This window comes from Temnothorax nylanderi, unplaced genomic scaffold (genome assembly GCF_030848795.1).
Source record: "Temnothorax nylanderi isolate EJ_2023f unplaced genomic scaffold, tnyl_v1.0 TNYL_tig0073_pilon, whole genome shotgun sequence".
Lineage (NCBI taxonomy): Eukaryota > Metazoa > Arthropoda > Insecta > Hymenoptera > Formicidae > Temnothorax > Temnothorax nylanderi.
This window is the reverse complement of record NW_027249135.1, coordinates 494,074-519,101: the sequence shown is the minus strand read 5'-3', so window position 1 is coordinate 519,101 and position 25,028 is coordinate 494,074. Positions and strand designations below refer to the sequence as shown.

The 25,028-nt window shown below is 41.8% G+C and overlaps 1 protein-coding gene and 1 long non-coding RNA gene across 2 annotated transcripts in view; one reads left to right on the top strand and one right to left on the bottom strand.

Moving 5' to 3' along the window:
* The window catches only part of Dnr1 (defense repressor 1), a 147,199-nt gene that overhangs the window by 26,138 nt on the left and 96,033 nt on the right, over window positions 1-25,028 (bottom strand). Inside the window, exon 2 of the mRNA XM_071709016.1 lies at window positions 2,889-3,085. Coding sequence (XP_071565117.1) covers window positions 2,889-3,085 — 197 coding nt within the window. The remainder of the gene's footprint in view (window positions 1-2,888; window positions 3,086-25,028) is intronic.
* LOC139774071 (uncharacterized) overlaps window positions 1-25,028 on the top strand; it is a 54,332-nt gene that overhangs the window by 27,880 nt on the left and 1,424 nt on the right. The window lies entirely within an intron of this gene.

Below are 25,028 nucleotides of genomic sequence, written 5' to 3'. Positions count from 1 at the left end.
GATTTAATTCGGTCGACCATACGGCAATGTCAAAAGACACACATCGTAAAGGGACGTCAAAGCGCCAACGGATTAAGAGGCTCCGAGGGAAGCTCGTGAAATCGGCTTTTTCGACGAGGCGTAATCGGGCTAGGCTAGGCGTAAAATCTCGCTCGAGCGTACTTGCGTAAAAGCCTAATTTCTTAATTAAACAAAATCCCGCTCTTGTATTTCGTCTATTATTAGTTCCGCTTTCAATAATTAAATATCTTAATTATTAACATTGTCGGAACTTGCAGAAATAAAATTCATTAATTTATAAGGTCATTAATTTATAACATCAAAGTTAGGTACATTTAATATCATTTCATAATGCATTACAGATGAACAAAGTGTTCTGAATCTGTCAATCTATTTTTCGTTCCTTAATTAAAGTTTAAAATATATTATTTCTACTGAAAATATCTCGCGATGTCTAGGAATAACCATCACGTCTTTTTCATGCTGCACGTAAAGCAAGAAGGATTCGCAGTAAATCTAATGGATTACATATTGCTGGACAGTGAGAGAGTTACGTTGGCGTCGCACCAGCTGGCGTAATTACAACAGTAGCGTCACGATATCGGTGACGAATTAATTCGCACACCGGACGCATTACTCTTCGCGCATTTAGCTTCACGCGGAGGTAATTCGAGCGAACGCGATTAAATTGAAATTACGTTTCGATCCGTTGAAATTTGCGGGCCGCTACTAATTACAATCGATCCAGGTTACGTTTAATTGCGTCGACTCGCCGGAAACTTCCGACACGAGTGCGGGTATTCGTCGCCGGACTGTCGCGTCGGGAATTTTTTCGCTTTGAGAACCACGAAAAGCTCTGAAAAGTCGCAGAGAGTGTTCAGAGGGAGAAGCAATTCTAGGTAGAGAACACGTCACTCCTTTCTGAAGCTTAATCGCGAAGGGAAGGAACATACCGACGCGAAACTCGAATATCTAACTACTTCTCCGTGACATAAGCGAGTTTTTCTATTCACGAAAATCGCAATTAAAATCTATCTGTTCACCTGTTCACACACAAGCTTCATTTAAATCTTTCGGGCAAATTTCTCATCGGACCTGTGATCCGTTCAACCGGAAATCCATGAGGAAACTCCGCGAGAGCTTCCCAAATATGTATTCCTTGCTCTCCACTGCACCGACGCGATTCAATCTCGCGACGCGGCGATTGTATTGCGGCAATGTCACGTATCGGGACGACGCCGATACAAATGCCGCGAATAATGCAAAATAAATCACATCGGCGCCGTGCATAACATTATTTACCGTGCGTCTCGCCCGCGCGGAGAAGCGCACTAGCGTCGCTCCCGCGCTCGCGCCCGAAAACACATATCTGACAACGCGATATCGCCGGATGCAATCAGTACTCCCCATGGCGACGCCAGCATGCAATTTCGTACGTGCTTGCTCGAGGATCGATGGATCGCGCGGATCGCGCCCAAGGAATCCTGATTGCACGAGCACTCCTTCTTTCTCCCTTTTTCTGTCTCTCGCCACATTTCTCTCTCCTTCATGGTTTTTTTATTATCCTTTTTCTCTCTCGATTTTGCTCTCTGGCTCTCCCTCCGAAAAAGATTTTTAGGGCAGCAACGATTTTCAATTCGGACCTCCGTCTCTCCCTCTCGCTGTTGCATGCGCACGAGTGCACCCGCGCGTCGGATTACAGCGGAACAATTCGCGTCTGCCGCGGAGTTCGCGGTGAGCCTCGCTTTGAATACGCGGCGTCGCGCCGCGGTAACGAGCCAATCAGAACTTCAAACAAAATGAGTTCCTGCTTTCCCGACCGTACACCCGCGACGTATATTTCCCGGAGGCAGTTTCTCATTACGCAGTTTACGGTGCCGGATGCTGATTTTAAAACACAACTAGACGGCTTTACCTTCGTGAGATTTATTACATATTACTACAAACTGCGTACAGAATAACAGAACGCAATACCGTGTTTGAATTCGTATCACATTAACGGACTCCATGGTCGTGCAATAGATATTACGAGATGAAACTTTGACTAAATTTTAAAACTTTCCGTATTAAACGTTCGAGGATCGATAAAGGACGCGAGAGAGAGAGATTCGACTGACGGTATAGAGAGCTCGGAGACAATGCAAATGTCCCGTAATTAAAGCGGCGACGGTAGCAAAGAGGGATTGGTCTAACTACTTCCAGTTACCGATACTGGAAATTTATTGCAGGAAAAGAAAGACGTGGGACACTTGGATTAAGAGCTCTACCGGAGGATTAAGAGCATCCCAGAGGAGTCTTATTGTGAGATTATCATGGTCCCGTTAGGTATCATCGACGTCTAATTTAACTATAGACAATGTCGCGCGGTAATCCCTGAAATAAGGGAATACCGCCTCTACTTGAAATCACATCGGCCAATCAATCGCGGAGGATCGCTTGTCTGTCGAGCGTGTAAACTATCCGTCCATCTCAGTCTCCCGGTTGCCGAGGAACATTGCAAGCCCCCCGGGAGTTTACGAGATTACACGTAGATCCCTTTCGAACCCTCGTCCATAGTCGGAGGGTCATAAACGCGAAATAGAAGCTTTACTAAATTATCACATCGTTAAATAATCATGCGAAGATATATGGAGGGTAAAAGCAATTTCGTTAAAGCAATTAAGGCGTTTAGCTGAATTCGAGGAGAAATTTTTTATGATGTTTACGTTCCAGATAAATTAATATTTAAATCTAGTTAAAATTGTTTACATATCTGCGTTGCTAAAGATATATTTATTTATTAGACTGTTCCTAAAGAATTAAAACGTCTGGGGATCTGTTCGGTCTGTCGCGATCAAAATATATTCGGACAAACAACGGCGCGACTAGTACCGATTAATTTTCCTTACCTGGTAGCCTCCTGCAGCAACAGGTGAGGCGGCACCCAAAACTTAACCCTCAGAGCGAATCTTAAAGGCGCCACGCCGCCGCCGGTCTGCCGCTCTATGGGGTTTCTCAAGTTCAGCCAGAGTTCTTCGCCCTTCGCGTTTTGGTACTTCAGCCCGAAGTAATCGCACTCCTTGCTGACTCCCAGACAGTCGCAGGCCTGCAAACAAATCGATCGTTGTATTATTCTCTCGCGTATTCTCTCGGCGTCATCGCGCGACACTGAACGTTCTCGATACGGCTCTATATATTTCAAGTAAACTGAATCGATCGTGCCAAATATACGCTTCCTCGCAAATCGGCTTGCTCTCGGGATACGACCCAAATTTTCAAACGACCCGCTATATCTCTTCGGTTTAGCGTCTATAATTAATCGTTGATCCGCGACACTTGGACCGATTAATCCGCACGGGATTCTCTCTCGCGGGCGAGAGTCCGGGAGGCAAACAAATCGCCGGCAATAATTTAGGAAGTTACAGCACGCGTGGGGTGTACCGTCCGATACCGCGCACAGATATCGCGGAAAAGCGCGCCGCGGAGTCATTATTCGCTCCGCACCTCACCTTCTCCGCCTCGTTTCCGCCGCGACCGCCGCGCGCCGTTTCCCCATTCTTGCCGGTAATTTTTCCTCGCCACGGCCCCCGTAATTGCGGACCGGCAAAAATATCGCGATCGAGGCGGCTAACGTAATGCAATTAAATCAAGCGTGTTGCTTACGCGCTCGCAATTTCTTTCTGCGCGGAATGTAACGATTGCTCGGATCTTTGCTCAGGAACGCCGTCTCGCAATAAATGAAAATACGCTACGACTTAAAAATCACATACAATAAAATATTTGCATTTCGGATTAAGGTTCTTAAGTATAACAAAGAATGGCAATAAGATAAAGCCGCTTACTTTATGGATTATGGAGATATCGAGATATTCCACTTCCATTATTCCATGAGAAATCTTATTTTCTTCATCCATCTGAATTATTTAATTATTATGGATCTTTCCATTTGATAGATTCAGTTGGAGTCAATCTTTTCCGGGCGGAGACTCCCAGGTGATTTAACTGGCAATTTTTCGCCGAGTTTTTTTTTAAATATTCATCGTTAGACATATTGAATTGAAAGGCAGCTAAAAAGTATTCCGGATAAATTCTTAATAAGCAGCATTTTCCATTTACTCGCGCGCGCTCTACACCATCGAGGGATTCTATTCATCCGCAGCTCCGGCTCATTCTGCATTATAAAATCGATATTCATGGTGATATCGGCGATCGTACTTTTATCGTAAATTGTGCCTTTAGCGCGCCGCTCGCCCGGCGTTATTGCGAGCTATTATATCCGTTATTTACGCCGAGCAAACGCCGCAAGTGGCGTTGAAAAAATCGTTAAAAACATTACGGAAAATGACACGTGCTCGACTCTAATCCGCAACATCGATCTCGCAATTTAAATCACGCGTTCATGCAGCACTAGCTGATTATCGTGAATAAATCATAGAACGCGCGTGAAAAATTCGCGTGGCTCATCGAGAGTGTCGCGACTGATAATTTATCCCCCTCGCTGGATAACCTGGCTGATGACCCAGATAAGATAATTTCGCACGTTGTACTTTTGCCCGCGAACAGAGGCGTTTAAATTCATTCACCGTAACGCGACCGCGTAATTTCTCCTAATAAACGACGCTAATAAATTCATCCGATAACACGATCAGTGATCGACCGAACGTGGTGCGGTTAAGCGCTGAAAATATCTACGTGGTGCATAAATTGTGGTAGCGAGAATCAAATCAAAAAAACACACGGGATATTAAATTACTGGCGCCGCGGTAAAAAAAAAGGGAAAAAACGGTTGATACATCGCGAAAATGTTTGATGCAAAAAAATTAAACAAATAGCCGGGGGCTACTTAAGTGAATTTACACACGGCATCATCGAACTATCGGGAATGTTACAATCAATCGATTACTCGTGAATGTCTGTATGCGTATACGTTATATACTGTATACGAGCGATAAAATAAACTTTGAATACGTGTGGTTCTGACGAAAGGAAAATATTGGGTAAGTACTCCCTCCGTATCTTATTTTCTTTAATGTGTCTCATTTCGCTTTTGATCCTAAAAATATTTGCTGCATCGAAATTACGGTTAGTGTGTACCAAAATTCGCCGCAACATCCGATATAACGAACCAACAAATTTCTGAAAAAACCGCTTTTAAAACGTTGCACGATTGATGGGCCAGAAATAAAAGCTATTATTTTTATCACGTTGACAGAGTGCCATTTAAGCCGCTCACTGTCGATGAGTGACACATACTTTGACGACACAAATAGACATTTTATTGGTCGTTATTGATGGATGGCCGATTTTATTAGAATAATGATATCGACACCCAACTAATAACGAAGATAAAGTACCGACGTTAAAAATCCGGTTGTCGATGGAGAAGCATCAATACTAACAAAAAAGTTTCCGAACGAGAAGTATCTGCGAGTGTTGCAAATTTCAGTAACGATTCTCTCTTTCTCTCTCTGTCTCTTAGAAGACCGGATTTTCGAGATATACCGATGTTACGGGCAAACTCGGTCACGTACGTTGTGATAAGGGAAATTCACGGAGAGCGCTCGCGCTCGTTGTCCCCGCGGTAATTTATCGCGCCCGGTCAGCCGGGCGATGGCCTTTTCCGGAAGTGGAAATGCGAAAAAACGATTGATGACGAGCGTCATTCACTTTAGATCCCTCCCTCGGGATGCGTCGCGTTCGCATCGCGGTGAGGAATGTGCGTCAGGTTCACATTCGTCTTTGCGATTCAGACGAATCGTAATTGGCTCCGATTGCACAGAAGGCAAAGTTCCTTCGGTTCTTTGTGCTTCCCTCTTATGCTTGTTTCATATACACAAAGCACGCTATCTTTATCTTCATTCCTAGCTTTCAGTCAAGCTTTTGCGAATATATATGTATATCTCTGTATCTTAGAAGTAAAGAATCATATGTCAAAATGGAGTTAATACATTTTCCGATATATATCAGGAGCTTAAATTATATAATGATAAAAGGTCTTACGTCTATTATTAGTGCTTAAGATAAAATGTTTAAAAAAAGTCGCACTGAAAATTTTCATAGTGCCTTAATTTTAAACCAGGTACAGCGCGTTATTGGCAGTTGTACTATTAAACATGTCAGTTAAATTACTTTATTAAAAACTCAATAAATCAAGTTGCTACTTTTAGCTTATATCTAAAAACACCATTTCCCTATTTAAAACTTTAAACTTTGATTTCTCTAAATTCAGAATAATGGAGATATGATTCTTATACATGTATATATACGGCGAATAAAATTTATTATATTGGGAATTATATAATATAATTTGTCACGTTTTTTCTATTGCCAAGGAAATTATTATGACAAGTTTCAGGTTTCGAGACGAAATATTGTTAAAGCACGCTGCATGTCGGGTGATAGTTTACATAAGAAGACAGTGAATTCTTGGTTCATTCGCTCGAATGTTGTTGGCTACGCCCTTTAATCTCGCGAGTGCAACGCGCGACGTGCGGTTTCGTCTGCTCTTTATACGAAGAGACGAAACCGCACCAGAGCAATGACGCGGCTAGCGACGCATGAATTGCAGATTCGCGGGCAAACACAGTTTGGGAACGAAATTTATCGTTCGAAGGCCTTATGTTTATGCACCGTTCGAAGTATTCCGGGAAAAATGCAGCAGCCCTGTGTTTCAGATGAATGCCAGGAGATTTGCTCGAACGGAACGAAACAGTCTCGCTCCAACCTGTATTGCGCGTCCAAGAATGATCATCTATTTCTCCTTCGCTTCTCCGAGATGTCCTTTGAAAGATATCAAACGATACCCGAGAATTGCATGCAGTGTAGCAGAATAACGATATCGGTTCTTAATAATTGATCTCATCGCTCGTAACTATGTTTAATGTCTCTTGACAATCTAATTTTCGTTGTCGTTAAATATTTTAAATCGACATTGACACAATCTAATTGAGTATCGACGAAAAGCAGAAATTTGGTCAATATTTAACTGAATGATAAAGAATACGAAAAAAAATTTCAAGAATTTCTTTAAACGACAAGGAGCGACAATGAGGAAAATGAGCAATTACTTAATCACAGCGCTGAAGATTAATGATCGACCTTTCGTTTATAAATATCCGGCAGACTCCTCAAAGCAAAAGCGCAATACTGAAACCTTCATTATTGGATAAGCCGGCAATTGCGCCTCTATTGTCTCGAGTAAGACTACAAACAGGGCGCAAGCAACCCTCCCTTGTTTACCCGTTCTTGATTGGGTCGTGAATCTATAATAGGTCAGAACCAGTTTCTCGTCGAACGCGCACCAAGAATTGTAAACGCGAAACTTTATCCGGCATATTTTTATCGTTCGCCGAAGTTGTTTGCATCGTCTACTATTCGAGGAAGACTTGAGCATTGCGCGTCTCGGTGAGTTTCTCTCTCTCTCTCTCTCTTTCTTTCCCCCATTCTCGTCGGGGAAAGTTCCCTCACATTATTTCGCCGTTGGCTCACCGGGGCTCGTATAAATTTTTGCGCCGCGGGCGCGGGTCGACTCGTGCAGCTTCCAGAAATGATTATGTAAATTCCTCCGAGAGTGAATTGCATGCTCTATTTGATTGCGAGTATTTAATCAAGCGCCGATACAAAAGCGCCGTGTAAAAAAAAAAGTACCTTCGCGAAGCGAATGCGTCAAAAAGTTTGCCTTCTCGAGAAAAAAAAATTATGAGAACACACGCTAAACGCAGCAATTGAGTATCTGAATGACGAAAATACGTTGCTAAATCAGTTACCGTTTCTATATCTGTCTCGAGATTTTACACTGAATATAAAAACGATCGCAACTGATAAATCCACTATTGTAACGCGAAGGACGCGTCTCTCGTTGCGCTCGACAGCGCGCGTTCTCACAATTCATGTGCCAACCTATAAGCATAAAGCGATATTATCATCGATGTGCTGGAACACTCGCTACCTGATGCGTTTTACGCATCTACTCGTGCAGTGCACTTCCGCCGCTGCAATTTTTCGCTATATTTGCCTTCGAAAATAAAACGACGGTGATAGCCGACCGGTGAACTAGCCCAGCTAGGTACTTTAAAGACTTCGGCGTGTGCAATTTCCAGGCGTGCCTACGAGCTCGCCCGCGCGATTATACCGGCATTCGATTTTTCAACGAATTCGCATATTGCAGTTCCTTTGATCGCGATTTTATGAATGTATTTCTATTTTATAACCTGTATTTCTATGAGCGTCGATCATCGGATCAAACGTTTTAACGCGTTATGCGAAGTGGCTCGGTCGCCGCTTGCGAATGTATAACGATAGGAAGGAATATGAGAATTTCCTAATTTTCCATAACTTTGATATTAAACTTTGTGTAAATTTTAACAAAAAATACGATCCAGGTAATATCATGCGTATCATTTTGCAAAGTTAGTAATAATTCTAAAGTTTGCGAGTGCGCGATACGTTTTCCAATTTGCTTCGCGCAAGACAATATATCAGAGAATTAATGAAGAATAACGCGATATTGAAATGAATGCGAGCGTACGCCGCGCCGTCGCGGCTGCTTTTTCTCGCTCGCACGAAAATGATATACGATTTGTCCATTAAGCTTTGGAGCGGAGATGATGCAGAGACGCATCTGGCAATATTTCATTATTCTAATTAGCTGCTCAATTACGCTCGATGGATATTTTATTTATACTAGGCTTTACGTGACAAATGCATCGGGTTGTCATTGATACACGCTTGACGCTTTACATTCAATTACGTTTTGCACTTATTTGCGCTGGCATTATACTTGACGATATGCAAAATAACGGGATAAAATAAATGATTAATTGCTGAAAGCGTATTTGCATCACATATTTAATACCTCTATTTATTTTCTTTAACATTTCTCTGATTTTGATCAATCGCACATATTAAATGTACACGGCATAAATAAAATATACGGACTCCACCAGCTGGTGTCATCCTTTTACGACCAATAATATTAATCGACGATAATTTATTAACAAAATGCGTTCAGCAATTATCGTAAAAAGATAATAAACGTTGCAACGAAATATAAATACGCTCGTGAATCAAATTCTGCCGTCATAGAAGAATATGCTATCAAACCGCTCGATTTATTCGATTTTATCGGCACGTGCTTACGCACAGTGCGTACGGAAATGTTCGCAATCAAAGTTTGCGAGACGCGTGAAGCGTCTCTACTTCCTGTTCTCATCTGTATTCCAGCCTCGCGCACGTGACACGACACGACGTGTCATAATAGCAGTCCTTTATACGAAAATGCGTACTCGCGCCGTTTTTTCTCCTCATCTGACTTTCTAGGGCCGTTTATAGTTTTGCCGTATGTAATCACCTGTGTGCCTCCTTCCGCGAACGCATCTTCAGTGCGGTCCCGACCGACCACCACCATTATTCGCGTGATAACCGAGCGCGTGCATGACGTTCGTCCGCTTTTCATGAATATTCAGACGCCGGCGGCAGCGGCGGCGTTCTGAAAAATCGTCGACATAACTTTCCCGGAGACATGCTCCTGCATACCCTCGAGTCCACATTATAACTGTCACGGTTATTTAATCGTATTCACGATTAAAAGGACGATTAAATTTGCGAGTCAAACAGTGATTATGGCTAATTCCGCTACTGTCCAATTTCACTCCAATCGATAAATGGCATTATAATTTGCGTTAACTAGGTGGCTGACAAATATAGAAGAAGAGAGATGTTTAACGGGGGAGGATAATCGCCACGTGCGTAAAATTCGCACGCGCGCAGACAGCAATTTGCACGTGTCGCGCCGCAATTAATATCTCGCCCACAGACGAATCACATGGATTCATTAATTTGACAGAGAATCCAGGATAAACGAACTTTATCGCAGTCCAGCCGACGCTCACGGAATTTGCGTCACTGGACTAATATCCCGCGCCTGTTGACCCTTCATCAAAGCAAGAGAATAAAAAAAAAAAAAAAAATCACGACGTAACATGCGGAGAAATTTTACCCGCGAATTGCGTCGCACATGTAACTTCGCTACGCTATGCGAATTGCGTCGCGTTAAAGCCGCGCGCGGTTTAGATTACGCGGCTTCGCAAAGGTCAACTTCGTTTTTCAGTTTGATTGCAATCGCGGTGGTTCAGTGCGCGCGCAGGGACGCAAATTGCAGTTTGCACGGGTGGAAGTTACGAGCATGTCGCGAAATTAAATTTCTGCGCGTTAAACTCGTTCAGTATTATAATCTCGTGGCATCGTCCCCCGTTTCCCAGCCTCTCTCGCTCTCGCGCGCGTGCTTCTTCCAACGTGGGTGCCCGTATGTGTGTGTGTGTGTTGCATAATGGCCAAGTTCGACGTTTATGAGTTTCTTACTTTTAATGCGATTTATTTATATAAGCGGCGCAATATAGCACCACCTAGCGCGGTGTAATATTAATATTATGCATTATGCTTATGCATAATATGAATATATCAGTCTCGCTCTAAGAAATTCGTTACGAGATCAATGTATAAAACTGTATATACATTACAACAAAAAATTCTCTACACTTAGCCGCTATTAATGTCTCATTTATAAATTAATGGTAACCTACAGGATCGTATGTTAGATTCATATGGAACGCGTACGGCATGCAACTCAAACGTATCTATGGCGAATTCTCTCGGGAGGAGACAAGAATTGCCATGTTCGGTTGCACGCTACGTAAGAGCGTTCAGGGTTGATTAACGGATGCGCATATTGCCTAGCGGATATGCAAGTGACGCGACACGGATACGTCAACCACGTGTCGAGTAATAAATTCAACCGAGAATGTGTTTCCTGTTGAACAACCGCCGTTCCCGATGGATGTCAAGGGAAACTGACGCGACGGTTTTTGCAGGAGAACGAGAGAAAATTTCCGGATACAAAAAAATTAAATCAACATATCACGTGTACGTAAAAATGATTTGGCAAGTACGCGTGACTATAAAGAGGAGGTACGCGTCCGAACAAGACGTACTTATGAAAGCACATCGAAAGCAAATGTGTGCTAATGGAAAATTTAATTTGTTCTCGAAAGTCTGACTAAAGCAGCAGTAGTAACACGAGAGAAACGATGATCTCGAAGTCGCAGTAGCTGAAATAATAGCTACGATAAGGGACGGCTTCGTGGCATTCGACGCGAGCGTTTTCGCCGCGGAAGTTCCTGCGCGGGAGATTATTTTTCTACTTTTAAAGTTCACTTCATCCCCCCGAAAAGTTTCTCGCACAGCTAGAGACGCAGAATCGGAGTAATATCCGGGTGATCGAATTTCCCGCGGGTTTCCTGCCTTCTTGATCTCTCCCTCAGAGATATTGCCATTCCGGGGGCATTTCCGCGCGCGTTTCTCACCGATAAATCACCGCGAAATTCTGCGCTAGTCACTCCCTGATACTTTCAACGCGACGCCGCGACGGCCGAAATCACAATGTTGCTCCCTTCGCTGTTTTCTCGCGATGTCGCAGCTTGCGAAAAACTTTGCCGTATCGTTTTACAATAAATTGAAGATTCGGAAATAATATAATCGATATACGTAATGTTTGTTATTACGAAATAAATAATCATCTTTTAAATAATACGTTGCATTTATGTCAAAACCTTTAATATTTTTAATCTCTCTCAAACTGCTGTAATTGCTGTTTCAAAGAGAAAATAGAAGGGGTTGGGTCGGTTAAAAGCTTTCACGTCGCTAAAATACACAAGTGCGACATGTCTCGTGCACTATGCATTTCGGCTAATTATAGTAATGGAAATCCCACTGTTCTCGTGTACTCGTTAACGCTCGTTTGATTTTCGAAAGACGAAAATGGAATGTCCTGCCACCGTGTGCATAAACGATTGCGCACGTGAACGATGTTAAAACAGTAGTTATAATTGATAATATGTACCGGCAATCGCAGACAGCTGGCACACTTACCGAAATTAATAGCACTGTACTAAATGGACTGCATATTCATTACACGTATGTATATCGTTTATACATCTTATGAAGATATACAAAATAATGATTTAAAACCTTGCATCAATTTATGTAAAACGATCGCAAAACATTATATTTATCGAAATAATTAAAATCAGCTTGTTTATCGAACAAATAATACGACGAAAATTATTTATTTGATATAATTTATATCACAAAGTTTACATCTCGAAATTAATTGATACTTATAGCAATTAATACGAAAATAGCGACATTCTCATCAAAAGAACTTGGCAAAATTGGCTGATACAAGGATGAGAATATCCAGTTCGCTACCAGGAAAAGAGGAGAAATGAGAAAAGGAAAGTATTTCGCAGAAGAAAGAGTGAATTTCTATCCTGACTTTCTGGCTATGTGTCGCTCGAAAGTCTCGCATTGAAAGAATATTGGCTGGAAATAGAAGAAATATACAATAGCTATCGTACGGCGATCGCGTATAAGTCGCAGGTTTGCGTTGTCCTGATAAACGATAGATGTAAAGAAGAACTTTATATAAAATAGTCTCGCATGTGTGTGTCAGTAATTTGCAAGTCGATTTTTGTAAAATAGAGAAAAAACAAAATGAGTCGAAATATTTACTATACGAGGACTTAAATAAGTATTTGGGCGAAAAAACTTACAAAAATAGCGCTAAGTCAAGAATTCAAAGTATCGCCGATAAAAATGCAAAAGATAAATATTGGAAAGACATGTTGATAAGACCAATTGTAAATGTCCACAAAATAAAAATATTGGAATTCTCGTTGAAAAATCTTCATTTTTTTTTCATCTTAATTTAGCATACCATTTTTTCGTAAATATACACCTAAACACGTAGCCTAATAATAGCAAAATGCATTTTCATGAGACGATTTTCAATGCAACTAATTAGAGATGAAAAAGTTGCCAAGTAATTTAAACAACGCAACGCTTATCCAGAAAACTTGTCCATTAATCAAACTATACATGTCGACACATCTTTGTATGATGTTAAAGTGCCAAGTAGCAAGAAATTGCAAATATGGAGGACCAAAACGAGGTACATTGAAGACCTTTCAGAAAGCCAGCATTGTTTGTCGCAACATTCTTGTAAGAGGAATCCTATTGTTAGTTCTCGGAAGCGTCATTACACAGAACAAAGTCCAAGACTTAAACACTGCTATAAATCAACAGGTATAACTCTGAGCTTAACAACAAAAAAGAATAAGCTCGAAATAATATTATAATAACGATACTAAAAGAAAGAGATATCGTAATAAAGTACTTAATCATACAACATGTAGAATTTGATAACCGATTGTAAAAGAAGGACGCGAAAATTAATACATCCAAATCTGTGGACACAAAGTCGCGGACGAAAGATTTTCGCGAATCGTAAAGAAAGGCAGTAACGAACGACGCGGACGTCCGAAAGCGAGAAAGAAACTCCGCGAGGCGTGTACCAAGAAGCGCGCAGTTTCAAAGCGGCGCACTTTGCCTGGGATATCCAGAAGGAATTCACCGAAGCTGCCTTACCGCCGGGCAAACTTTTCTCGCGCAGCCACATTTCTCCACGCCACCGTGTCTGCCACGTGCACGCGCGCCCGTCGCGTACTCCTTACCTCCCCCCGTTCTTCCCCCCTTTGCACCCGTTGCTTTTCGCTCCGACCCCTTGACACATCTCGCTCCGAGAAACTCGCCTTTGCCATCCTCTCTCGCTCCTCTCTTTCTCTCTCTCTCTCTCTCTGTCAGTTCCCCTTTGTCTCGGTCGGTGTTTTCGTACGCGAGCCATTTATTTGTCTGCCGTTCGTTAACCCCAACAACACCTCGACAGGTCCGAGTCAATATCAGCGAAACGGCAATGCCCTAGGTGCAACGCACGGCGTAAATCACTAAAGCAAGAAGCTCTCATTGTTTGCGCAGCGATTGCACGACGTGCCCTCTGAGTCAGCACCTCGGATACGACTATCGACCCCGAGATATCGCTACACTTCGTGGCTCAATACATTTTTAGATTTCCTCTTCCGAGAAGGAAAAGATATTTCAGAATCTCTTCTTAAGAGCTCCTGCTCCCTATTTTATATTTTGCGTCGATTTAAAAACGTGGGAAAAATTAATGCAAAATTATCTTCATTGTTGAACGCGCGCGATATCTTTTATCACGCTTGAAGCGATAAACTACAACGTTGCAAGCGCGCTTCAAAGTTCAAAGTAAATATAGACCACGAGCGTGCATGCTCGCCGGTCTGTGGAAATACACGCGACGGCGATAAAAATTATTGTACGCTATTACGTCTCCCTGGACATATGGACGCGCGCGTCGCGCGCGCTGTTCGCAATTATTGTCGGTTGCACTTTCGGGACGAAACGTCAATTAGAAACGCCGGGCACACGCGTTTATAAATGGTATTTCCCATGATAATTAACCAACCGTGCCATTCGTGACTACGATATCTATTCGCGAATGAGCGTGGCTTGCGAAACGTGCCAAATGTTTGCGCAACGTTAATTAACCATCCGTCGAGGTAAACGTTAGCGTGACATTTAAATTCCTTTTCGTGGCAAGCACGTAATTGGGCGCAACATTTAATTTATCGGACTGAAAACGTGGAATGAACAATTTCTTTGACATCAGTCAAATCAATCAACTGCTTTTTACAATAAACGAAGCGAGGAATGATGGACGTGCCGAAATAATTAGTATTCTACTTGTAGTGTATTAAAATCTACGTGCGTTTAAAAACTATGCGGATAAATTACACGATTTTTAAAACGATAAGCTCTAATTGATAATAATTGCAATAAATATCACAGCATGATGAAAACAATTTTCAAATGTTGTCGTTCCCGACGATGGAGAATATTAATGCGCCAAATAAACAAATATAATTTTGCATGGCGCGGTACGAGTATCAATTATTCCTTCTCTAATCAATACCTATATTTCGTTATGAAATTTGAGCCGTAATCAATATTATATTCCACACTCATTTCGAAAAAAACGGGACGTGGTTTCGACCGTTCTCATTAAAATCAAAATTACAAATTTTGCTGAAAAGTTACACGCTATTATTGCTATATATTTAGCAACGAATCGACAATCGAGCGAGACTCGATATAATACACTTTTTCATCGTTAAAGTAATTTCATCGTAATGACGTATTACCATTTCGACGGAATATAGCGCGGTTGAAGTCTAAATCCAATAAATAGTCTCATTATATAAGGTACTAGCTTGATACACCCGTGCTTCGCTACGGTATCCGTGAAACACGTTTTACCCCTTTTCATCCCGTTAGGGGTCGAATTTCTAAAAATCCCTTCTTAGTGGGTGCTTACGTCATGAGAGGAATACACTACCCGAATTTCATGTTTCTAGGTTCAGGGGTTTGGGCTGGGCGTTGATGAATCAGTCAATCAGTCAGTCAGTCAGTCAGTCAGGACATTTGTCTTTATATATATAGATTTTACTTCCAACGTGTTTAATTTTCCAGTCATAATAAATGAAAATAAAAGATTAAATGGTTATTATATGAATAAATTACTATATTAGAATACTAATTACTATTAATAATTAAAAATAACTAATTAGTTAGTATATGACAAAACAAACTGTAATATCATAATGAGGATAATTATGCAATAAAAAGAAAATTAATAATAATAGAGGAATCTTTTCACATCGCATACCAATAACTCCAAGCGTGAGAATTGTAGCGATGTCCATACAAAACTCTATCGATTTTCGCATAATCCGTAAGTAATTGGCTTTCAATTAGCGAAATGTCAGCTAGGATCAATGTACAGTAATGCCTGAATAATTGGCCGTCGCGAAACTTCATCACGCGCGAATATCTTTTAAATTGAAATGCTTTGTCTCGTCGCTATTAATTAAAATAAAGCTTAGAATATCTTATTCTGAGATGGCGAATAAAGATACTCGATCGCAAAGACTACCTCTCTCTCCGCTAATAGCGCATTACGCGCAAATTCGATAATGCTTAGATATCGAACTCGTCCGCGTGCGGTAATTACGCGACTCTCTCTCGAAGACAGCTGTCACCGACGAATCCCCGTCAGCCCGTCATCGAATATTTTAACCGTCTCAGGGTGAATCGCGAGTCTGATGAATACCCGGCAGAAACGTGGCAGCACTGGCAGCTTCCCGCGTCGATTATTTCTGCAAGCGGTGGAGGTAATCTTTAAAGGAACCGCTGACCTCTTTCACTCGAGACACTTCATTAGCTTATATCGCCCAACGACGGGGTTACTCACGGTCGAGGGAAAAAGCAGCAAGGGAGAAAGAACGAGAGAGAGAGAGGGAGGGAGAGACAAAGAGAGGGATAATAAAAAAAAGTCATCCGCCTCGTCTCGCGGAAAAGCGCCGCAGATTCTTCCGCAAGAATTCCCTTCCTTCACGTGGAATCTCGAAGGAGAGGACGTCTTCTCTCCGTGGCCGCGGCGGCCTCTCGTTGGCTCTCGACGACTTCCTCTCTTTCTTGTCTTCTCGACCGCGAGCGAGAGCGGAGAGGACGATGCTTTAATGACTGTCGCGTAATTGAGGTTTTCCAGGTACGGTGACACGGTCGGTGGCTACACCGGCACGTCCCGCAACTTTTTCGACGTCCGTTTGTTCCCGGCTCGTCTGCTTCCTCGGTCCCGAAAAGGATGAGGAGATCGTTAGGGAGCAGTGTAGCGCGCGGTGATAAAAACTGCCCGGATATCCTCTCTCGCCTCTCTGCTCCCGCGTTTCTCGAACCCTCGGCATTTACTTGTCCGTCCGCCCCCGCCCCTGCCTATCTCTCCCTGAGAATGATGTTTATTATCCCTCAGGATATATCCCTCACAATTCATTTACCAATGGTTTTTGCACCACGCAAAATCATGATTAGAACGCAAAAATGCTCTTAACAGACGTTTCGATTAAGCTCGCAATGTTTGCGATCATATCGACACGAATTGCGTAACATGAGATATCGATATCGCCCTCTAATTTCTAAAACGTTATTTTGTATCAGGATGCAAAGAGCAATTGAATAAATCAATTTTATAAAACAACGTTTGAAACGGTTATTTTATTTTAAAAAAAATGGCAGTATACGTCAGAGAATATTACGGTTGGAAAATAACGCTTTTCCAATAGCAGGCATACCATAAAGCATCAAAATAATCCGATATTTACACAATTCCAGATTAAATATAATTTACTAATACCTCTCCGCGCGGGGAGCGACAGAGTTGCGCGACAAACAGCTTGGACCACCACCCCTCCCAGCACTGACGTGGTGCACTTGCTTTCAATTCAATATCGATTTTTGATCAATTCTCCAAGAGGCACCGTTGCAATTTTCATCTTATGTAAAAGTTCTGCACCTGCGTAACGTAATTTAATGCGGCAATTCAATTTCAAGTGAGCGTGTCAAACGCAATAACACCGTGCACTTAAAGATTAATGAAAATGGCGAGCATGCGAGATGCACTCCGGGCAACGAGAACGCCTCTCGCACCTGTGTAACATACGTAGACGTTTCGCTCGTAGACGACTGCCACAGTTAATTTACGGGTCGTATATTGCCCGGCAGTGATCTATCGGATGGCGGGATACGGCGGGGACGAGGCGTGGCCTCGCGTCGAGTCGAAACAAATTCTGCCTGAATTCTTAAGCAGATTATCTCCCGCGAGGGAATTTCCTCGGGGCGGCCTCGCGACGTCGCGCGTCGCCTCGCGTCGCGTCGCCCTGCATTCGAATCACGGAGCGTGGGAGATTTGTCGCGCGCCGCGAGACAAATCGTTTTCTCCGATGGCCGAATCTTTTCCCGCAGGAGGAAGGATAGCCGGAAGTGAGGCTCTTTACAGGCGACGCACGTCCGCCTTGCGACAATCGCGTTCGCGCTATAACTTGCCCGTTGCGCAACGTTTCTTTCGTCCAGGGTATTAATTTGTACGCTGAGGACAGGGAGGACGTATGAGATGTAACACATTCCCCTGTGCGTTCGTGCAGTCTCAAGATTTTGGCATTCTTTTGCGCAATGTTGCGCGACAAATAAACTGCTTATTTCACGTACAAAAACAATACAAGATTAATGTCAAAAGTCTCATTAAAAAATTAATACTGCGTGTCATTTTACATTTTAATACCAAAACTTTTCTCATGATAATGTAAAATCAAACTCAAGAGATTGCAGAATTATTTTAAGTGGTATTAACTAAGATGCTGGATGCAATATAATTGTAAGTTCGGTGTTCTTATGATCACGATCCGAATAAAATCATGTTTGCAACTCATCGAATCTGCAGGTGTACTAAAATTACAAGTTTGTGCATTAGTTTAGTGTAACAAATAATATTTGCTTGCAGCTTATATTTGCCGTATAGTCAACAGATAATTATTATTTCTCTAGAACATTGCTGTAGGGAAATAAACTTTATCTCACCCCCGAAGGGAGTTGATAATAGGACCTGTAAGATGCTCGCTCAGTCGAGAAAACGGCATTTCGCTCGCCGTAGGGGCGTGCGATGGTAATGTCCTAGTATATCAGCCGCAAAGATATCGCGAAAGTATCACGCGGGATGGAAAAGCGGGTGAAAAACGGAGAGAAATAAACGCGGAAAAGGGTGAGGTGAGGTAAAGGGTAGTGGCAGTCGCGGTTTATGCGAAAGTCTCAGATGCCCTGTCGGAAATATGATAGCGCTTTCCACTTCCCTATGACCCTTTCGTTTCACGACTCGACTGTGGATATCGACTTCGCATTTAGTGCATCGATACGGCTCGTTCCGACCGCGCCGGCCGTCCATATTCCGCGCGCGGAATTTCCACCTCCCGCACGACTACCTCATTTTTATCGCCGGCCACAAACGTATTCTCCTCTTTCATTTAAGACCTATTCGAGCGGAACGATTCCTTCCGGGAAGAAAAAACCCATTTGGATTCCTCCGCTTAAAGCTGGCCACACACACTTTCCGTAGAACGTAACAGTAGGATTTCGACCAATCGCGTTATTCGATTCGGGAACGTACGGCCGTACGTTTCCGAATCGAGTAACGCGATTGGTCGAAATCCTACTGTTACTGTTACGAAAAAGTGTGTGTCCGGGGCTTAACACACAAAAATCGTAAAAGTGAGCACAAAAGTAAGAAGTTAATGAAGTAAGAACAAAATATCCAAAATAATTTTTCTCAAATTACATTTATAATCTGTCTGAAATCGTTACCTTAATTTGACCTTTTCATTGGACGATAATTATAAGGAATTTATAGGGGTAAATAATTTAATAATCTACTATGATAATGATTATATAAATCTGCTAATGTGTGGAGTAGAAAATCTGAGGGAAAGTAAAGTTCGCTTAAACGCTCTGGTCATCGTGAGATAACGTCACGCGCCATTAACCACTTACCCGATTGTAAATAATAAACACATTATGATGGCCGTCGAGCGCTAATAACTTGCAAATCGCGTCGTATTATCGCGTACAAGTAAACGACGGATACCCGTATAGACACGGCCCGCTTTCAGACGAGCATTATCGTAATTACTCGCCACATAATGAATTATCAATCTCGCGGTTATCCTTTTTCCGTACGCTGTACGAAGAATCGATTTAATGTTAAAGCTGTATAATTCTGTACTGGTTCTCTGCAATGTGTATTTTAATTTTTGCGAGGAAAGTCGATAAATCGGGCGAGTCAACAAACCTTAATAATTAAAAAAAAAACGAAATCGTTTTTGAACGCAGCGACGGACGTAGAGCGACGCCGAGCGCGCCGCGGAGATAAATGTCACGCTAGAAGTATGCATATTAATGTCGGAGTGGAGCTTAAATCACGATTACATTAAATCTCCATTTATTCGCGCGCGCGCGTGCGCTCGTTATGTGATGCTAACCGTGTCGGAGCGGTAACGGCCGATGCAACCGTTTAGATTTTTCAACTGAAAGTGACTTCTCTTCCCACATCGCCGCGGGCTAGCTAAAGCGCGAACGACTTCTCCCATCTGCGAGAGAAAATCTTGGCTCATATCACGTATCGCCGCAAAAGGGTGAAAATGCGAGTGGTGAGCCGCATTCAGAAGAGGAGGTATCAAGTGAAGAAATCGCACGTTAATACTAGAACTACCGACGATTAATTTCTACTATTTATATGTATATCTTTGAAAAAAGAGATGAAGGGGGAAAGTAAATTGACCAGTTAATCGTTTCACATATTGCGACAAGAATAATGAAAAATTTCAAAAAATGCACTGTTATAAATTAGAGTAATTAAAAAAATTATAAACCAGTCATTTTGACTGCTTTGGTAGTTCTAGATGTTAAGAATATTTGTTCCTGTAATAATGAAGACTCGTAATCACCTTCTCGTTGAAATAAAATACATTTTGAGATGGACATACAGTGCAAGTAATAGAGTGCAAGTATTATCAAATAATAAAGACATTATATTTTATATATGTGCACTTTTTATAATTCGGATTAATAGCAATTCATAATTTCCGTGTAAGAAATTTACTCGATAGATATTTTCATCACATACGCGAAATTCTAACAATTGTAAGCAAGAAATACATAGCTGGTAGTTCAACGGTAGAGGGAAACAGCGAAACATTTTGCGGTCTCGTTTGCAGTACTCACCGAACTAAATTCGCGATGTTTTCCACGTAACAACAAAATTACCGATTAATTAGAGTTCGCGCCGGTTTTATGCACGCTCGGGAATACTAATTATGGCGCAACCCGTAATTTCCGTCGCATTTTGTCACGCGGGGATAGTTGCGAGGCTATACGGGGAGCGGTAATGTAGGAGACAGCGGACATATTCGATGCACCGAATTTTCGTAATGTGCGAGTTTCCGACTTCGAAACGTCCGCAAATTCGCTGACTCGCGAGGGCAATTTATTTGGATATTCGTCTGATCAAAGAGTAACCGTAACAAATATCCCGAGTAAACGGAGTATTATTGGAGTTTCTTCGTTGGACAAACTTTGTTCGGCCCTAGGGATACGACAGACAAACGAACGGATACCGCGAGCCCCGGTATTACTTATTACGTCATCCGGGATTATCCTTTTATTTACCGAACATGGGGTCGGCACGTACGCATTCCATTTCCTCGAGGGTAGTGGATCGTTGCGCGCAAATACGAGCGAAGTCTGCGAGTGTTTGCTACAGCCCGAAGAACGTATCGATAGAATAATCGATCGACTAAATTGCATAGTTGGGAATTAAAAAGATTCAGCTTTATTATATACTTCGAGAAAAACGGTGCGATGTATAATCGTTTAAGGAATAAATTGACCAATTTCCGGCCTTGCCGCGATGTAGGAAAAGTCGCGCGTAGGGTAGAAAATTTTTCATTTCCTCCTTTGCGCTTGTATTTCATTCCTCTCTTCCTCCCTCCCTCCCTCTCTCTTTTCCATTCCGTACGGTCTTCCACATATCGACGTCATACTCGCGAGTTTCCGCACGAGTGAGCAAACCGGGACGGGACGGGACGGCGAACGATATTTCATCTCCTGAAAAGTTCCTTAAGTACAGTACGCTCGAATTTATGCCATCGTCTAGCGCGAAAACGGAGCGGGGAAAAAAGTACCGGCGAAAAGTTTCTTCCCCGGAAACGGAGCCTTTCTCCTCGTCGTCCCACAGTGTCTCTAATTAATGAAAAGCAAGTGTAGCACGTTTATCTCGTTAGAACGGACTCTTCCAAGAATACGACGTAATTGGCTTGATTATACTCTTCGATATCCTTGGTCTTATGGTTAAAAACAACTTTTGAAAAACACAGACTTTTATTCTTTTTGGAAGTAAAAATATGATAGAGATTATTTAATGTTACATGTTATTAGAATTATTAAAGATGGGATATACGTGTCAGTTTTAAAAGAAACAGCGCGTATTAAACCACATGTACGATATTATAACGAGAAACAAGTTATACACGTCGCGCGTGTTTGCCGTCCGAGACGGACGAAACGTTCCGTAAAACGACAGCTTGGTCGTGGTCGTAAAAATGTTTCAAGCAAACGCAAGTCTTTTGTGCCAGTTATTATATGTCGCGGCCGGGCGAGCGCAATAAACGCGAATTGCGAACACAAAGGCCGAAAGAATTCCACTAAACCCCAACTTTGCTCGCGTTACATCTTAAAACGATACGGCGTTTTCACGATTCTTGACGCGCCGCTGCACTTTTATTATATACTTATCCTCATCTCGAGACGCGACTCTTCTGTCCGCCTCTTTCCCTCTTTTCGGGCCGATTAAGTTGGCAGCGCTGCAAGTTTTTCATCTTGAAAAAATTGTCCGTAGCACAAATTTACGAAACTATCGAGCAGTAAAGAAACGGTTCTTCCTTCGTGTGCTTCTTCAATTTCCTTAATCATCCTTACGCCATCTTACTTTTTTGACGATATGAATATCCGCCATCTTTCTTCGAAGCGATAAACGAAATATTAAAGTTTATGTATACACTAAATAAAACAGATAATTTTTTTACTTTCACAAAATTGCATAATGAAAAATTTTTCGATAGATGAGAAGTTATCGCCAACTCAATTAAAAAAGAATAAAAGTAAAATAAAAATTAAAATAATCGCGTCTCAAGATAAAAATAATAAAGGTTACATACATATATATGACAGACATAAAATAATTTTTGCTGACGTATAGAATTGCTATCTGTAAAATTACTGACCTGTAAAAGGTTTTTTGAGATTAATTTAAAAAACACTTTCTCGATTATAGCTTAGAAAATTGCATGGATTGAAAAGTTAGCGATTAACAGTATTTATATAAATGACGGAAGAGCTGTGTGTGTGTGTGTGTGTGTGTGTGTGTGTGTGTGTGTAATTTTTTCAAATATCTTGTAAAAGAGTAGCGTTGCGTAAGAGAAATATTTTTACCTCTACGCGAGCGAGGTACGGAACAACTGCGTTTTATATCATAGCGCTTCCCGGCAAAACTGTATCGAGCACCCATATTTTTGACGCTTTTCCGATACCGGTTTCATGAACCCACCTATACACGTTCTCAGCCTTTCAATCCCTTCGATTCTACTCCACGGTCGTTATTCGCAATATTTATTGCAGACAGTTGCGTTTGCGTGCACGATTTTGTAGTCGATAATTTAGTGAGGCAAGAAGAAACACCATTGCAATTTCTCGAACGAGCAAATAGAAAATTTTCTATTCTATTAATTGTTGATTTTGCGTTAAAAATCATCCTCCATAATCTGTTCATGTTTCGTAAAGCGATCAAGTTGCACGATTTCCATTAGTATATTGCGCTGGTTATCATAACGGTGAGAATTATCCTAATTACTTGCGATGGAGCCCAAACTTATCTTACTCTTGACTTATATGTCTCGAGTTTACCTCGAAGTACTCGTATTTTACTCTCCACGTGCTCAATCTTCGTAAGAAAGTTAATTTAGAGAAACTATTTCATTAATGAAGAAATATATTTCGGGATTGATCGTGAAAAGATGGTACGCGTTTCCTTAAAGTATGAGATTTTAGATAAACTTCCACGTGGGGACATTTGCATATCTTTCTCTGAATAAAAGTCTCGTTGAAACTGTCTATAGAAGCTTGGGTAATGCAAGAAGTTTGATTATGAAATCGATAGTTTGAAATCGAACGGCGAACGGTACCAATGGATTCGTATCGCTCTCGGGCGCTTTTAACGAACAAATTCTGTGAAACGATCCGATTCACTCGACGAACCATTCGGGGATACCCTTTATGAGGTGATCTCACGGGATCGAGGACATCCGAGGCGCTTTCCTGACTGCACCTAACGATTTCGACTTTCTTTGCTCGGTATAAATCGCTTTCCGCATTTCCATACCGCGGCAGCCTTTAAGCGTATCTTTCCAGACTTGGCAAGGATATGCTTTTATCAGAGATTCCTTGAGAAACGGCCGACCTCGCTCCGGCAACTTCCAAAGGAATATGGAAAAGGCACCTCCTCCACGTCACCACGCCACAAAAGACGACGACACCGAGGAAAACCCCTTCTGATGCTAACCAGCCCGTTAACATTCCTATTCGATTTACTCCAACGTGGATCAAGATTAAAACAAGCGAGGTGATTCTGCTACTTATTGGTGTGCTCGTATTCAAATTTTGATAGAAATCTTTATTTGAAAAATCCGACATCTAACACGATTTACTGAGCATAACCTAGCCTTTTATCATGGAAAATTATTTAAAAGGTGCAACGTTTTTAATGCAAACTGTAAATGTAACTGCAAACGTTAAAAAAATCTACAAGTACAACATTGTGTTCAAATATAGGTTTTTTCAAGGTTTCTCGATAAAAATGGATATGTATACTTATATGCATGATCTGCAATCTTTTAATTGAATGTTAAGCAACATAGATTAAATGATGTAAAATCTAATGTGTAAAAAGTGGCTTTGAATTAAATATCCATAATATTGCTTTTACAAGAAGGACAGTAAGTAGTGACAAAACAGGCCGCAAGATTCCATTTGAACTTGTCTTCGTTCTATCATATTTATTCCCATCCTCATACATCACGTCTCCTTTGTTTCACGGTGCATCAAACTTTCAAACCAGCGTATCTTTGTCGCGACGTATCAATTGCTCGCACTTGCATAAAACAGATTACTCTCGCCGCTATCCTTAATTATCCGGTAATTTAGGCGCGACCTCGAGAGTCGCCAGAGAGACAGATCGCAGGCAGTAATTTGCTAGTAGAGTAATGGATAAGCGTCATCTGGGATTTGCAGCTCTCCATTTTGAATTCTGGACCGCGCCGCAACATTTAACGTCCTCCATCAAGGAAGACGCTTATCATGCCTGAAAGAGCCGACATAAGTCGCCCGACGATGCTGTGTAGTCTCCTTCGCACCATCGCCGGGAGCATTCGTCATTTCCGGCGTAATTAATGAAATTTGTTTGCCGTCTTGCCGGTGCTCTATCATGCTCACGGACAATTGCATTCATTTATATTACAAAGGCGTTTGTGCGCCAAAAATTCCGACGATTATGCAACGATATTTTGTAACTTGTTGCTGAAATAAAAAAAATAACCCAAATAATAAAAATTCAAGGTCGAAAAGATTACACGGAGTGCTCAGGTATC